Source organism: Candoia aspera, chromosome 3, assembly GCF_035149785.1.
Source record: "Candoia aspera isolate rCanAsp1 chromosome 3, rCanAsp1.hap2, whole genome shotgun sequence".
Classification (NCBI taxonomy): Eukaryota; Metazoa; Chordata; class Lepidosauria; order Squamata; family Boidae; genus Candoia; species Candoia aspera.
This window is the reverse complement of record NC_086155.1, coordinates 117,308,284-117,324,246: the sequence shown is the minus strand read 5'-3', so window position 1 is coordinate 117,324,246 and position 15,963 is coordinate 117,308,284. Positions and strand designations below refer to the sequence as shown.

The following is a 15,963-nucleotide window of genomic DNA, read 5'->3' as shown; positions in this document are numbered from 1 at the left end:
GCTTGTTCCTGGAACCAACTTGCCAGCCTTCTGTGTTTTGCCTGCTGCTATGCTGAAAATGTTTACTTTAGTTGTGGAATGTTGCTAGATACCCTAGCCATTTCCTCACTAGATATTTATAGCACCGTAGTGTTATCCAATCATCCAATCATATAACAGTAATGAGAGTAGACTTTACAATGGTTTGGGGATGGCCAGGTGGCTGCTAGTAATTGCTGTAAATCACTGTTGAGGACATGGCCTCAGGCTGGCTTGGGATACCCTGTTCTGAGAGACCTTGAAAGCAGCTACAGTGGCAGTGAGTGACAATGAGTCTTTGCCTAAATGCAAAAAGCCCACAGTGGCATGTAGTCCTGCTCACTGTCATGAGCTTTTTATAGAGGGAAGCCATGGGGGCAACTGTCCTAGGCACCTCAGTGCAGTGAAATCCTTTCAAACAAAAGCTTGGTTTTTTAAATGGTCAGATTTAGTTTTCTAGATGTTAAACATGAAACAGTTAAAACATAATTATTAGAATTAGTTCCTTATTTTGTTATGACTGCACGATTGGAAGATCTGAAAAACCAGGTTAGGGATAGATCGTCATGGAGAAAATCTATATGTGGCCTCTAGGAGTCGAAAATGACTTGATGGCACATAATCAATCAATCAATCACATAATTCTCATGTGTGGACTTTTTCTATCAGTGGACAAAACAGGAAGAAATAATACATTAGTAGAGGAGAAAGGGCATGGGGGGAGAGAGAATTCAGATGTACAATCTACTCTTAGGTTTGGAAGGCCCTGCATTGCCTTCAGAGATCCGGCCAAAGATCATCTACGCAAACTCCAGAATTCTAATCCAAAGACCTTTGTCTATGAACCAGCTATGGCAGCCTCCCCTAATCTGATGTCTTCAGAACATGCTGGAATTACACATGCGCAAGTGCATGCACGCACACACACCCACCCGCACACGTTCCTTGGTCTTTAATACTAGTGGCTGGGAAGTCTGGAAGGACACCCAGAGAGCACCTAATTTGGGAAAGCTGTTCTGAAGCATTAGGTGCTCAAAGATCTATTCCAGATGGAAGACAGGTGAACATGATGGTGCACTGCAATTCATACAACAGTTCTTGTAAAATAGTCTGGAAAAAGTACTTATTCATATAATTTAATTATTGTCCCCATCCACCTCCCCCATTATAAAGCTGGTTTTAGGAATCTTTTCAAGGAAATTGCTTGGAAAATGGTTGATGATCAGTATGATTCATATGAGGCGCCTAGCCCCAATAAGTTCTCTTAATTAATTCTGGCTGAACTGGATTTTGGAATTCTCTGCATTGAGCTTCTAAAGAGAGACACTACCATTAAGTAGAGACTTTCTAGGAACAGTTTAATAACAACCAAGCCTTTCTCAGCCAGGCCCTACTGACTTTGAATAGTTGTCCAACCTGCTGCTATGCATTTTGATAATGTCTACTGTAGCCTTAAGCAGATGCTCTTCACTCTCCCACTGACCTTTGTTTCCCTGAGGGGCAGCACAAGGACTTCACTTGAGAAAGGAGGAGAAAAAGTCTCACCTTGTTTGAGGAGGAAAGTCAGATAACAACAACTTATTAAATTTATATGCCACCTGACTCCCAGCCCTAATCCTAATAACAATCAGAAAAGAATCACATTCCCAGTTACATAGCACTAGCATCATCTCAAAGCTGTCTGATTAAAACAAACAAACCAAAATGCCCCGAGGCTAGACGGTGAAAGAGGAGCGCCCCTTTTTAAAGCCCAAGAGCGTCATTCTTTCGGGACCGCCCCGCCCCAGTTTGTGAAGGCATGTTTAGGGGCGAAGTGTGAGAGGTCCTGTCCGTGACAGTCGGCTATCAAACAGCAAGCATTCGGGAGCAGGGAAAACAACAGGGGGAAGAAGGAAGAGATGGAATGGGGGGAACAGGAGGAATGCACGTCCTTTCGGGTCGCGCAAAAAGATGCGCAAACTAGACGTTTTGGCGAGGAAAATCTAAAGCGGAACCCGATTATTCAAAGCCCCTACCTACGACCTGCGGGTTGGAGCTGCGCCCCGCCGCTGCCTGCCTGAGTACTCGGGCACCCACGTCACTGCACCACTTCGTTTCCTCCTCCCTCCCTCTTCCTCCTCCTCCACCTTGCCTTCGCCTCCGGGCGACTCTTCACTGTGAAACCCACCCAAGCAGTAGTAGTAGCAGCCGCAGCCGCAGCAGCAATAGCCAGCAGGGACAAACCCCAAGCCGAGCGATCCCCCTCCCCCTCCCCATCACACATAGAGAAGAGGGAGGGGAGGAGGAAGAGAAAGAGGGAAGGAGGGAGAGAGGGAGGGTTACAGAGGGGGGTGTTTTCCTTTTCCTTCTTCTACTTTTTTTTTTTTTAGGTTGCGCTCGCTCTCTCTCGCTCTCTCTCGCTCTGCCCTCTCCCTCTCCCTCTCTGTCGTCGCTTGTTGTGGCTGTTAAAATTTAAACTGCTATGCACTCCGCTTCCAGTATGCTGGGAGTCGTGAAAATGGAAGGACACGAGCACACGGAGTGGAGCAACTACTACGGCGAGCCGGAGGTAAAAGGCAACTTCTGTCTGTTGCGTGCGCGCGTCTCCCTCTCTCTCTCTCTCTCTCTCTGTTTGTGTGCGGGTCCCCCACCCAATCCCCAAGCCTCCTCCTTCTGCTAAAAACAGAACTCTCTCTCTCTCTCTCTCTCCTTTTATACAACACTCTGTTAGCCTTGAGATAATATTAACTTTGTGATCAAATATTGACTTGCGAAGCCTCCAAATCCTTTTGCCATGCCTAGCCGCGCTATCCTAACAAAGTTGTGTTTGGCAGAGAGAAGTTGGGTGGGGGGGGGGAGGCGTGGGGGGGACTATAAGGAAGCAGGGAGAAGACGGGGGACATTTATGGCTCTAAAACTTGCACTGGGAAGGTTCGGAGTCGAAGGAAAAGGAAACGTAAAACCGAGCAAAAATTCGCTATTTTATTTGATAGTCGTCGGTGAAGGAAGCAAAGATTTATCTGCAGCCCTTAATTTCCCTGAGTGGTTGGGTGTATCTGCTCCCCACGGCCCAGGAAACTGCGCGGTCCTTTGAACTTCAATACATTTCTCCTTGATCCAATGCACTTTTCAGGTTTCCTCCTGAAGCCCTAACACACACACACACACACACACCCCGCTTCTTAAGCGCGCCGGTCTGGACTCAGCCTTCCGCTGATTTCCTTGGGGTTTAGTTTGACCCGTTGAGGTGCCCGCTCGCCGCAATTGAGTTGCGGTCCTCAGCCTGTTGAGAACTAAAATTCCGCGGAGATCAATGTGGATTACTCCCAAGAAAACGGATTAAAATTTGAGTTAAGCTTGAACACTCTTAATTGGGGTCGAGACACTTTTCTTTTGAGACTTTGAATGGATCTAGTTGCCAGTGGGCTAGCAACGCTAACACGCAGAGATTACTTAGGAAGTAAGTTACATTGAAATACAAGGGAACCGCTTCTAACTGGAAAGCAAACGGCTTCGGACTTCTCTCAATTGATTGGCGTATCTCGAACAGAGACGGTGCACACACTTAGTAGAGAGTAAATCCTAATTGAATCCAGTGGCACCTATTTCTGAGTAAACACTCCTTGGATCGTGCTGCATGTCCTGAACATGGAACATGCGGGAACTGTCGGATTTTGCTGCTAACTCTTAAGGCTAAATGCCGGGTTTTTTTGTGTACAAGGATGTAATGTTTTCATTACATGAAAACAACCTTCTTCCTCCCTAGCGAGCGACGAAGAGTTTTATGTTCCCGATTGGTTTTCGAGAAACTAAACAATTTACTTGAGCCAAGTCCTTTTCCAAACAGTAGGATGTAAAAGCACACACAATCCCAAACCGGCGGAGCTGTTAAAATCCGGGAACTGGGCTGCGATCTCCGGAGCACATCTGCGGGATGAACAGCCAGGTTTTGTTCCTGAAGAGATTCAGTGGAATTTCCACCAACCCTCCAGCCTTTTTTCGCCCTGGACACGATCCGGGCAGTTTGGCTGTTTTGAACTCTGAATTTATTGGGGATGGTTTCGTACATCAACCCGATTCTAGCCGTCGCTTTCCGCGGGGCTTCAGTCGCAACTTTCGGCACCTGCTCACTCTCTCCCACCGAAATGCCAAGCCTCAGAAGCGCCGGGTTGGGGGTCCTGGCCAAGGAAAGGCTTCCAGTATTTCAAGGGGGGTTCGCAGGAAGCGCGCGCGGTTGATGAAAGAGGAGGGCCAGGGGTCGGCAGGCCAGAGCGGGCTCTCGGGGACGGGGTCGGGGGGCGACCTGCACGCAGGGTTGGCTAACCGCCGGGCTCCCTCCTTTTGTCGCCTTTGCAGGGCTACTCCTCCATGAATGGCGGCTTGGGCATGAACAGCTACATGGCCATGCCCGCCATGGGCAGCGCCGGCAACCTCTCGACGGTGGCGTCCGGCGGCTCCATGGGCATGTCTTACGCGGCTGGCCCGGCAGGCATGAACCTCTCTCCCGGCGCGGGGGCCATGGCCGGCATGGCGGCCCACCTGAGCCCCAGCCTGAGCCCGCTGGGCGCCCAGGCGGGCTCCATGGGGGCCGCGCTGGGCGCCTACTCCGCCCTGAGCCCGGTGGGGGCCGGCGGCGGCGGCGGCGGCGGCTACGGGCCCGCGGCGGGCCTGGGCCGCGCCCGCGACGCCAAGAGTTACCGCCGGAGCTACACGCACGCCAAGCCTCCCTACTCGTACATCTCTCTCATCACCATGGCCATCCAGCAGTCGCCCAACAAGATGCTGACGCTGAGCGAGATCTACCAGTGGATCATGGACCTCTTTCCCTTCTACCGGCAGAACCAGCAGCGCTGGCAGAACTCCATCCGCCACTCGCTCTCCTTCAACGACTGCTTCCTCAAGGTGCCGCGCTCGCCCGACAAGCCGGGCAAGGGTTCCTTCTGGACCCTGCACCCCGACTCGGGCAACATGTTCGAGAACGGCTGCTACCTGCGCCGCCAGAAGCGCTTCAAGTGCGAGAAGCCGCCGGGCGCCAAGCAGCAGCAGCAGCAGCAGCAGGGCGGCTCGCCGGCCTCGGGCCCCGGCAAGAAGGCGCTCCCGCAGGCGGAGCGGGAGGGGCCCAACGGGACCTCCGAATCGCCGCGCTCCAACGCCTCGCCTTGCCGAGAGCATAAGCGCTCGCTGGCCGAGCTCAAGGGCCAGCCGGAGCCCGCCCCGTCGCCGGCCCAGCAGCAGCACCTGCTGGCGCAGCATCACGCCCACGCGGGGCTGTCGCACGAGGCCCACCTCAAGGCCGAGCACCACTACGCCTTCAACCACCCCTTCTCTATCACTAACCTGATGTCCTCCAGCGAGCAGCAGCAGCAGCAGCACGCCCACCACCCCCACCCCCACCATCAGCATTCCCACCACCCTCATCCCCCCCACCCCAAAATGGACCTGAAGGCCTACGAGCAGGTGATGCACTACGCTGGTTACGGCTCGCCGGTGCCAGGCAGCCTGGCCATGGGCTCTGTCACGAACAAAAGCGCCCTCGAGGCCTCGCCCTTGGCCGGAGACGCCTCCTATTATCAAGGGATGTACTCTAGACCCATCATGAACTCGTCCTAAAGAAACCCCCTCCCTCCCTCCCTCCCTCCCTCCCTCCCTCCCTCCCTCCCTCCCGACGCCAAAACCGAGACTTTGTGGGGCGGGAGGAAAGTTCCATAGAGTTCTGAAAGTCTAAATATTGTGCCCAAAGCAGCCCCGCCCCCTTGGCCCGATACCCACAGAAAGAGGCCCCGTCCAGGGGAGGTCCAAAGCTCATTAATAAAGGGGGAAAAAAGCTGGACAATTCCAGCCCCCATTCTTTGGATGTGCGCGCTCAAGGTTCTTTCCAACCAGTTTCGGGAGGGGAGGGAGCGCAGAACTCGGGACCTGGAACTCATGCCCTTTACAGTTAGAAAGGGGCCCCAAATGTTTAAGTACTTTTTCACTGTTCCATGATTTTAAACGCCTGTTTCCCCAGAATCTAGCTTTTTCTCGCCGAAGAGAGCGGGGAGGGGAAGCCGCGGTCTCATTGACTCCAACCGCCCTAAAGAATGGAAACTGCCCCTGCTGTGGATCTGGGCTCTTGACCATGCTCAGTTTTCTTCAGACATCAATTTAACTTTCCTTTGAATCAGAAAGTTTTTTAAGGCGTTGAAAGGCGACCTACGTATGTTTGTTTCTTTGGCTTAGGGAGTTACAAATATATCTATTTTTGGATGTGGAAGTGACACAGAAGTGTGTGTGTGTGAACCAATGTTAGATTTGAAAACTGAGGATCAAAAAGACTGTAGCGTTGTGAAATCGAAAAAAGGGAAAAAGAAAAGAAGAGAGACTTTAGATTGTAATTTGACACACGAAGTTTTGAATCAAATTAATTTATCGTTTCTGTACATTTTATTTATGGCTTATAAATGTGTATTCTGGTAACGACCAGCCAAATTCCCACAAACCAATATTAAAATGATGTTGGATATTTCCTCCCCGTCCTTCAACATTTCTTTAAAATCAATAGTTTTGCATCCATCTCCTCTTCACCATTTCTTTTGGTTAAATGAGTAATACAATCTTTTAAAATGGGGTTGGAAAAGACTGTGAAATAATTTCAGTTCAGTGTATTTTTTATATTAGGGCAGGTTTAAAAAAAGAAAAAGGAAAACAGACACAGATAAAACCCTCCTTTTCTGTCTCTCTTCTATAGAAATGTCATACAAGAACATACATATTTAAGCCTCCAGATAATATGTAGTTTAGTATTGCACAGTTCTCATGTGAATTACAACTAAGAATGTTCAATTATTCTGACTGCATGCATGTTTCCACTGGAATGAGAGGCCCACTGAGTTTAATAGACATTCTCTTCTTCTAGGCCCATTCACTTTGCAGGAAATAATATTTAACTGGGTTCATTACAACTTACATCTTCTTTGTGTGTTTTGCTTTGCTTTATGTCGTAAGGTGGGGATCCTATGAACATGTTGCAGTTAGAGTGGAACCCAGCAGGCACTATTGATGATGCAATCCTATCTACGTCTACAGAAAAAATGAGTCCAATGAGGTTGAAGCCTTACAAAGTTTACTTACTGCAGCTTTAATTGGTTTGGGAACATTTGTTCTTACAATCCCGTTATTAGTAAGGCATTACTAAGTGAAGTCCATTGATTTCATTGCTTCTTACAGTTATAGTCGCATGGAAAAATATTTATGCTAACATCTGGATATCAGCACATTCATAAATGCTCTGATGTTGCTTCTCTTTGGCTTCATGATAAGCTTCATTGAACTCTTGTGGTGTTACTTCTGAGAAAGAAGTTGTCCCCTTAAATTAAATGGAGGGTACTCCCACGTAAGTATGAATAAGAACGTGCCCTTCAATAATTACAAGTGACAAGATCCAGCCAATTTTTAAAAACGTTCCTTTGACTTTCATAGAAGAGTTAAAGTCAATTCTCCCCTATTAAAGGACTGGGCCTGAAATTAAAGTGCCTTCAGCTGGATGCTGATCAATACGCAGTGTATATTTCAAGGATCCAAGAGTTTAAAACGTCTTATGAACAACATCCCAGCAATCTATCCAACAACTGCTTGGTAAATGATTCTGCCTTCAAACAAGTGCTTCTAGCACAATCATAAAAATGTAAAGATCCTGCAGCTCTTCTGTCTTTCCCTCTTGAATGGTTTGCTTCTCGTAAAGAAATCGAGGGAAGACACTGCAGGAAAATAATGGAGATCTCATCTCATGTGGTCCCCATGAAATCTGTGGAGGAAGGCCACTGTTTACTGAACACCACTGCTGAGAGCATCCTGGTGGGTTCACTACTCGTGGGGGGGTGGGCAAAATCTTCCTATTTTCCCTTGCTACTCTCTGTCTCTGTCTCTCTGCCCCTCTCGCCTTTTCTCAGAAAAAAAAGATGTAGTTTGTAATGTTAGGGACCGGAAGTTGGAATTGCTGTTCTGCCTGTCTTCAAGCCTTTTGACTGGTGGTGCTAGGAGCCCTAAGTTCTCCCTGCGATTCCAAAGTCCTTTCCATCAGACAGGCCATTTCCACACCAATGTTTTATAGTGTCGCGTCGCCCAACCCTCGCTGGGCCGGGGATCCATCAGCAGTAGGGACAGGCTTTATCTTGCTACAGCGCTGGCTGGTTGCCGCTATAAGCGCTAGAAAGAAAATGGTCGAGGAGAAGCCGCCTCCGGGAGACAGGGGTGCTGCTGGGCAGGAGGGCAGCTCCAGCTCCCTTGAGGCTCTCGTGTTTCCCCGCTGGGGTGGGGGTAGAGCTGTGTCTGCTGCGCGGCCCGTTATTCCCCCCGCCCTCACCCCGCAAATGCACGTTTCCTCTAGTGTTTCAGAGAGAGGCAGTTACCGAACCAGTTGCCGTCTGCACGTGGAACTGGAAAGACTCTCCCCACCCCCGACTCTGCTGCCAGGGTCTCCTTCACTTGGGGAGAGGGACTCGGACTGGGTGCAGTCCATCCTCGGCAAGCTAGTTTGGCTACTTGCCGTTTATGCTTATTCAGATGGGGATTTTCGTCTGGTAGCTCCGGGATCCGCAGCCAAGCCGGATTTTCCGAAGTTGTGCGGAGCGCTAGGAATGGGGAGAGGAATGGGTTTGCTTCTCTTCCCCTTCGGCCGTCCACTCACCTGCACTACCGAAAGAACGGCTCTTCTTTGATACTATGGTTGCACTTCGCACACCATCCTCTAACTGTATCTGTTGCGGAAGCCCGCCCCTTGTTCGGCCAATTAACGTTGGGACGCTGTCCAGGACATAGAGGAGGGAAGGTCGGAAGAAGTGAGCTGGGGACGTGCGTGTGTGTAAAGAGCTTTTCAATGCAGCCGCCTTCCACACGGGAAGGGGTGGTGGGGTGGTGGGGTGGGCAGGGAGCAAAGACGGAAGAAAGTCCACTCTAAGTCTTGTTTCCAGGCTTGCTTGTTGTTTCGGCGGATATCAAACCCATTCTTTCAAGCGAGTCAGAACCTAACCCCACGCGAAACATTAGAATTCCCTTTCCCATAATGATTGCCTGGCTGCCATCCTGAGCATCTGAAATCACTGGGCCTTCAGTGAGAGGGAGCTGCCCTATAATCCAGGAGGCGGAGTAAAAGCCAAAGGTGTTGAGCCAGAAGCAGCACTAACTCGAAGTTCCTCAACAGCAAGCTCCTCAGTTCAGCAAAACTGTCCTCCGAGTTAAATATGCGAGCCCAGTTCATCATTTCTGGCACAGCGCTCCGCGAGAATCTGAGGCGTTTATTCAGTAGGTTTATACGGAAATCAGCCCCGCTATATCCAGCGTAGCTTGGCTGGATCGCGGAGGATTCCAGTGCCTAGGCAGGTGAAGGACTGCTGCTAGACAATGCACAGGCCAGCTACAAATCCATGCACGTGGAAGTAAGCACCAGCAGACTCCCTGGTAGTTTCTTTGGAGGAGATATAGAAAATATTGCTCTGTTCCTGAGGACCAGGGACAGTAAGGGTTATACCTATCAGAAGCATTTCTATGGGTTATAAAGAAATCCCACTCGGATCAGTACAGCTAGCTAACACATCTAAATGCCAATCAGAATCAGGGAAGATTGCCAGAGAAGTATACAAAGCTTGGCTGGTTTTGCATGGTTCAAAACATTTTTTGCAGCTTGGTTTTGGTGATAGTTGCCACAGCCTGGCAAGGTAGGTCAGTTGCCCCCACGCTGCAGGTGAGGGAGAGGGGATTGAAGGGCTGGTGGCCCAAAACAGTGAGAGAGAATGCCCTGCTTGCCCCTGGGGATCCCAATCTATCCTTGTTTATAATTGCCTGGAACTAAGATCCTTGGAATACCTTGGAAATTACTTCCAAGTAAATATGGGTAGGGTAGGGTGTTTGTTCTATAGGCTTCTGTTGCATCTCCACATTCTGGTTTAATTGTGGAGGAGGAATACAGAACACAAGACTTTCAGCTCTGTCATCTACAAATTTGTTCCCACTCCTTTTACTTCCAGATGTTTCTTGGAAGTACAGGGATGGCTCACACGTTGATGTCCATCATGTGCTAACTGCACCTGCAACTATCTAATTATTAGACAGCCATCTGATACTATAGCCATTTTTAAAACATGTATTCAAGAGCTTGGTAAATCACTTCTTTAGAAGCAGAAAAGTGGTAAAGTTCAAAAGAAAATCCAGTGAGATGGGTGACCACTAATTCTCAGGAAATGTGCTCAAGATTGCAGCCTCCATTCCCCCCAACTCCTTTAAATTGCTTTCCCCTAAAATCAACAGGATATTCCTCAAATAATAATACCTGCATGTGCAACTTGTTTTTTAAATAATCCATAGAAATACTTCTGAGAGGTATATCCCTTACTGTTACTGGTCCTCAGGGACAGAGCAAAGTTTTCCACCTTCCCAAAGTGGTTAATATAAATGTCTTCATTTGCCCTTTCTCCCCCTTGCTTAACTGAGTGGGTGCAAAAGAGAAAGTAGCACAAGCATCCTTCTGCATTCATGCTCACAAATAGCTCTGCTTGCTGGGAAGCCAGCATGCACATATGTGCAAAATAAAATAATTGTTCTCTCTAGATAACTACTCTTCAAATAGCATGTGTCTATTTGATGTATATCCCCAACCTGATGACCTCAAGCTGTTTTGGACTACAACTGTCATAATACCTGACCATTCACCATGTTGTCTGGAGCTGTTGAGAGCTATAGTCCAAAACATTTGGAAGTCACCTTTCTAGGAGAATGCTTTATTCACCCAATATATGAATGTCTGGGTGTTAATTGATGAAATGAATGTTCAGAGAAATGAAGAAAAAGTCCAGCAAAATTGAAAATGCTTCTGATGTCCTTCAAGATGTAATTTAAAGTACTGTATTAATAGTTGTCTGTGTTCACTATAAAGATTGATTTCTATACTTAAACATACATACATACATATGTGCACTCATAAGCCATGGAGTGTGAGAACTGCTCTGCTGGAAAAAGCATGTGCTCTAGAAGATATATGATTCTTGGTCTCACTTTTGGGTCATGAGCTGATGCTGTTACCATCAATTTATTTATTATTGAATTAACACTCCACCTTTCTGTTTATTTCAACACTTAAGGCAACTTATAACAATAAAAATTGAGTATAAAATACACCAACATTCATAAAATTAAAAATGTAAAAAATAAAACCAATCATTAAAATTATTAACAAAAGCTTGACAAAAGAGGTGTGTTTTAACTATCTTCCTAAATACCGGAGAAGTAAGCCAAATACACATCTTTAATTAACACATCCCATGGCTGGGAGCCACAGTGGAGAAGGGCCTTTCCTGGCACCCAACAGCCAAGCTTTTGGAAGTGGAGACCTCTTCAGCAAGGCCTTGATTTGAACAACCCAGGAGGCTCACACTGGGAGAGGTGATCCTGCAAATAATTGGGCTATGAGCCATTTAGATTTTTAATGGTTGTTTTCTTTTATTTTGCTGTACTTTAGTGCCTTCAGGTCATTTCTGACTACTGGCAACTGCCTGGACAAGTCCCTGAAGTTTTCTTGGCAAGATTTTCAGAAGTGGTTTGCCACGGCCTCCTTCCTAGGGCAGAGAAAGTGAGAGTGACTGGCTCAAAGTCCCCCAGCTGGTTTTGTGCCTAAAACAGGACTAGAACTCAGTATCTGGGGTTCCAGCTTGGTGCTGTTAACCCCTATGTCAAACTGTCTCTCTTTAAAGGTCAATACTACCACCTAAAATTGTGACTTGATAAGCATTTTGCAAATGTGTCCACAATTGCCTCTCTGTCCCTTGCCAAAGGGTGGCAGCTGTTCTCAAGCCAGTGTGAAAAAACCCTGCATTTCTCCTTGGTCATTTGGAAGTCTTGAATGGGGTCAGTCTGTACAGTGTTGTGAACCACGTGGCTATGGCTTCTTCACTACATTTGCAAATGAATGGCAGCAAATCAAAACAGAAACAAGCAAGCACCCCACCCCACAGAGAATAATGTTATTGTTTGTAAATGTCCTACAAACCCAGTGGAAGCTTTTGGCTTCTGGCATTTTAGCTGGAGTACTGTACCAAAGTCCTGAAGAACACAGGAAGCCTTCCCTATGGCTGAGAATTGTGACCCAGCCCAGACAAATCCCCCCCTCTGGATTGGGCCTTACTTAGATCCTGTGTGCTGACACTGTGATTGTTCTTCAAAGTAACTGGGGGATAGCAGCTGGCAGGAGGATTTGGCAACTTTCAAAGGGCTTTTTAAAAAAGGCTTCTTTCTGGCATCACAGTGGCCAGTTTACATGCAGCTTGGGCTCAGAGCTGGGTTTACTGAGGAAATGAGGGCCCAAACGTACATTATTAAGGGCTACAGATACATCATTAAATACAGTTGCGCCAGAAACTTCAAATCACCAGCCCTGCCCCCAGTGGCCCAGAGTATCGAGCATCAAGAAGATGGGTTCTGTACTTCGGTGTATTCAAGTGCATGGGGGCTGATGGATTTGTGTGGGTGAACATAGGTGGTGCATGTGCTTGACAGAAGCATATCAGACACGTGGGAAATCATGACCCGAACTGCTTAGTGCACAGGCAACAAGCCAGAAAGATGGAAAATAGGTACTTCTCTGACATTTAGATCACCAGCCTGGTCAAAGTCCTTTGCCGTCAAAGAAATATGGTGAATACTGGGATCTTTACTGGAAAAAGAAAAAAAAAAGCATTTGGGTGTGCAGTTAACTGATTAAAACTCGTTTTTACAACTTACAACTTATTGGTAAATGCTAATTTATAACAAATCTCTCTTTTTTATTGTACCATCAACCTAATTCCAAACATCTCAGCTCTAATGGGATTCACACTCACCAGGCTTCCTCTTAAGATTCAGTCAGTATCCTGACTGACCAGGGAGCCAGGGAGATTTCTTTTTAAACCTGGTAGGAAATAAGATGTGACCTTATGAAGACGAAAGCCAGATAATAAGCTCACCTCCTCCCCCTAACCCTGCGTTTCCTTGGGCTGCTTTTATTTATTAAGGAAACTAAACTAAACTAAACTAAACTAAACTAAACTAAACTAAACTAAACTAAACTAAACTAAACTAAACACTAAACTAAACTAGTTCCCTGCCGGCAAGGGATACCTCTCAGATATGTGTATAAATCCCTTCGTTTGTCTTTTTTAAAAAAAGTGAAATAAACTTGAATGTTTTTACTTTAGCCTTCACATGGTCTTGTCGCGAGGTAAAAGAAAAGACACCTCCTAAAAACAGAGTGAGGCGCGCATCCTGCCTCCCCAAAGCAGAGCTCCGGGTTTCTCCGCCCGCAAGGACACACACGTTGTGAAGCAAAGCGGAAAATGTGTGTTCATTACCGCATAAAGGGCTCCCGTCGCGAAGAAGAATGGACGTCCGAAGCGGGAGTGATCGGGAGACAATGGGCTGTCAATGGATCGCTCTAACCTGGCTAGTCCCAGCGCGCCTGCCCCATTGTGCCACGCTCGTTTTAAACTACTTAGCTGACTCCCCCTCCGCTGATCCCGAACGATAAGATATACTTCTGCCCGAAGACATTAAAGAAAAAAAAAAAAAGGGGGGGGGACGAAGACATTAAAGAAGGGGGGAGAAGAAAGCGAAAGGTGTAGTGGGGTTCGCTGGGGTGCCATTGACAAGCCTGCGGTGGAGTGGCAGTCTTCTTTCTATTTTTGTCTCTCCCTGCTCATATTTTTCTCCTTAAGACATCGGCTGGCGGCTCGGTAAAAAAAAAAAAAGGGGTGGCTTACAAGTACCACACTCATTAGTTCATCTCCACACTTTTTTTTTAAACTGCTGGTGCTTTAAGTCGTCGTGATCTGCGAATAAACAAAATCAGTAAACAAATAATAATAATAAAAAAATCTAACTCCAAATTCCAGGAGGGCAAACTTTACGCAGCACGTCATACTTCGGTAAATTTACACAGATATTAGGACGGCTGTTCTTTACCTCTCAGTGTGTGTATATGGTGTGTGTGTGTGTGTGTGCGCGCGCGCGTGTTTCCTCTGCTCCTTTTGAGCCATTGTGCTTAACTGAATTTTATAACGCTGATCGATATCTTGGTAAAATATTCATTTTTAAACTAGCGGGCAGTGAAATCTTTGCTTTGTGCTAAAGTCAACAGTCGCTCCAATAAATGCAGCGATGCCTTTCCGCGGAATTGCAGACGGTGGGGTATCTGGCTTGTCATCTGCGATCTGCAGCTCTCTGGCATCAGGTAGGGATTTATCTTGGCTTTTAATTGGGGGCATTGTTGTACAAGGGGGAGAACCGTATTTGCTTCCTGCTTCCTGCTGCTTCCCACTCAGAATCGGGCCCAGAGGAATAAGGCAACAGCCTCTCTCCCCGCCACCCTTCCCCAAAACTTTCCAGGAAGAAGAAAAGGGTTCCAATCGAGCCAGGCAGAAACGAATCTGGGCGTCTGATTCCTTGTGGTTCCGACCAGCTTTCCTCCTCTCACACGCGGGCGCGGACAGGTGCCCGGGGCACAACAGAGGAATGCCGCTCGGTGGCGGCTGGGGCAGGAGCGAACTCTCCGCGGCGTGGGCGGCTTTCTCAAAGACTTTCGCGCAACTAACTAAGGGAGCACTGCGGTGGGGTGGGGTGGGGTGGGGTGGGGTGACAGAAGGCTATGCAGGTTTACCCAAGAGTAGGGACCAGTAAGCCTAATAGTTTTCCTGGAGTTTTTCTGGTTACTGGAAAGAAAACAAAACAAAACGTTGGCCTAGCTGGGCATTTTGACCTGATGCAGCCAGCTGTCTTAACAGTAGCTGGTTTGACTGCTTGAATTATTCCAAATACCACCACCTCGTTTTGTTTTGTTTGTTTTTTGTTTGCTTTATGTTTGTAACAACTGGACAATGGTTGCTTTTATCTATCTTTTTGCTCTTGCAATGGGTGCGAGATAACCCTCTCCTCTTGGTATACATACCACCACTACCTGGATTTTCCTCCTTTTGTTAAAGCTCAAAAGAAACGAGGAAACACTACTCTACACAGATTTACCCACTGAACGCAATGCCACTTCCTTCCAGGTAAAAAACAGAACTACCCCTAAATGTTAAACTTTCCTTTAATTGTGTTTCTTCATTAAATTGTTTTCTAAAAAAATTGTGAAGACATTGGATTGACTGGAATGGAAAAGACAGCTCCGTTTTATGCCTGTAGCAGAAACGCCTTTGAAGCTTTTCACCTTCAGAACTTTTTCTGTGAAAACCGACTGCAGAATGGATAGGAGCCCCGGAAGGATGCGGAACGGTGGCTGTGTTCCTAGGACATTCCCAGAGCTTTTCAGAAGAATCATGGCATGCAATTTGAGTGTTAGATCCCTCCAAACGTGTTAGAATACAAGTCCTGTGTCCAGCTAGCAAGAACAATTCCATCCCCAAATTACTTATAACATCTAGCTTTGCAGTGGTTAAATGTCCGATTGTGTTTTCACTCTGCCTTGAAATTCTTTCTCTCAATACTGTGTGAAGGGCACTCCTTCCATCATCAAAGCAACATGTGTATTGAAGTGCTTTGATCTTGCCAGAGAAGGCAAGATCCAGCCAAAATCACTCACCTTCCCATTCCACTGGCTTCCAGTGAAATCTGCTGGAGTCAATGGAACTCCAAGATTATTAACTTTATTTCAATTGATCGTTTCTTAGTCATACAGATTTCTTTTGTCCGCAAGTGATCCATGCATATTGTATTATTAAAGTTTCCCATTGTAGGGATGGAAGATGGGTGCTTTCATATAAAGTTGATCCCTGGGTTGCTGGCTGAGAATCTGAATGATTTGCAGTGAATGTTAGAAAGATTGTATGATGCAGCTAAAAGTTTGGATCTGAACATTAATGTACCAAAGACCAAGGAAGTTGTGTGTAGCAAGGAAAATTAATTTGACAATTGCAAGTTATGCATAAACAGTGAAAAAATAGAGCAAGTAGATGCATTGTCATATATTGG

General features: G+C 47.0%; 1 protein-coding gene and 1 long non-coding RNA gene across 7 annotated transcripts in view; both read left to right on the top strand.

Annotated features, from left to right (window-relative positions):
- The first annotated feature begins 2,479 nt into the window (after positions 1–2,479).
- FOXA2 (forkhead box A2) lies at positions 2,480–5,639 on the top strand. The gene is made up of 2 exons (XM_063298702.1): positions 2,480–2,566; positions 4,354–5,639. Exons 1-2 carry the CDS (start codon positions 2,480–2,482, stop codon positions 5,605–5,607), a joined length of 1,341 nt encoding a protein of 446 aa, XP_063154772.1. The 3' UTR covers positions 5,608–5,639.
- Positions 5,640–13,997: 8,358 nt separating this feature from the next.
- LOC134493877 (uncharacterized) overlaps positions 13,998–15,963 on the top strand; it is a 412,608-nt gene continuing 410,642 nt past the window's right edge. For all 6 annotated transcript variants that reach the window (XR_010067616.1, XR_010067611.1, XR_010067612.1 and 3 more), the window contains exon 1: positions 13,998–14,227. This is a non-coding gene — a long non-coding RNA (uncharacterized LOC134493877). The remainder of the gene's footprint in view (positions 14,228–15,963) is intronic.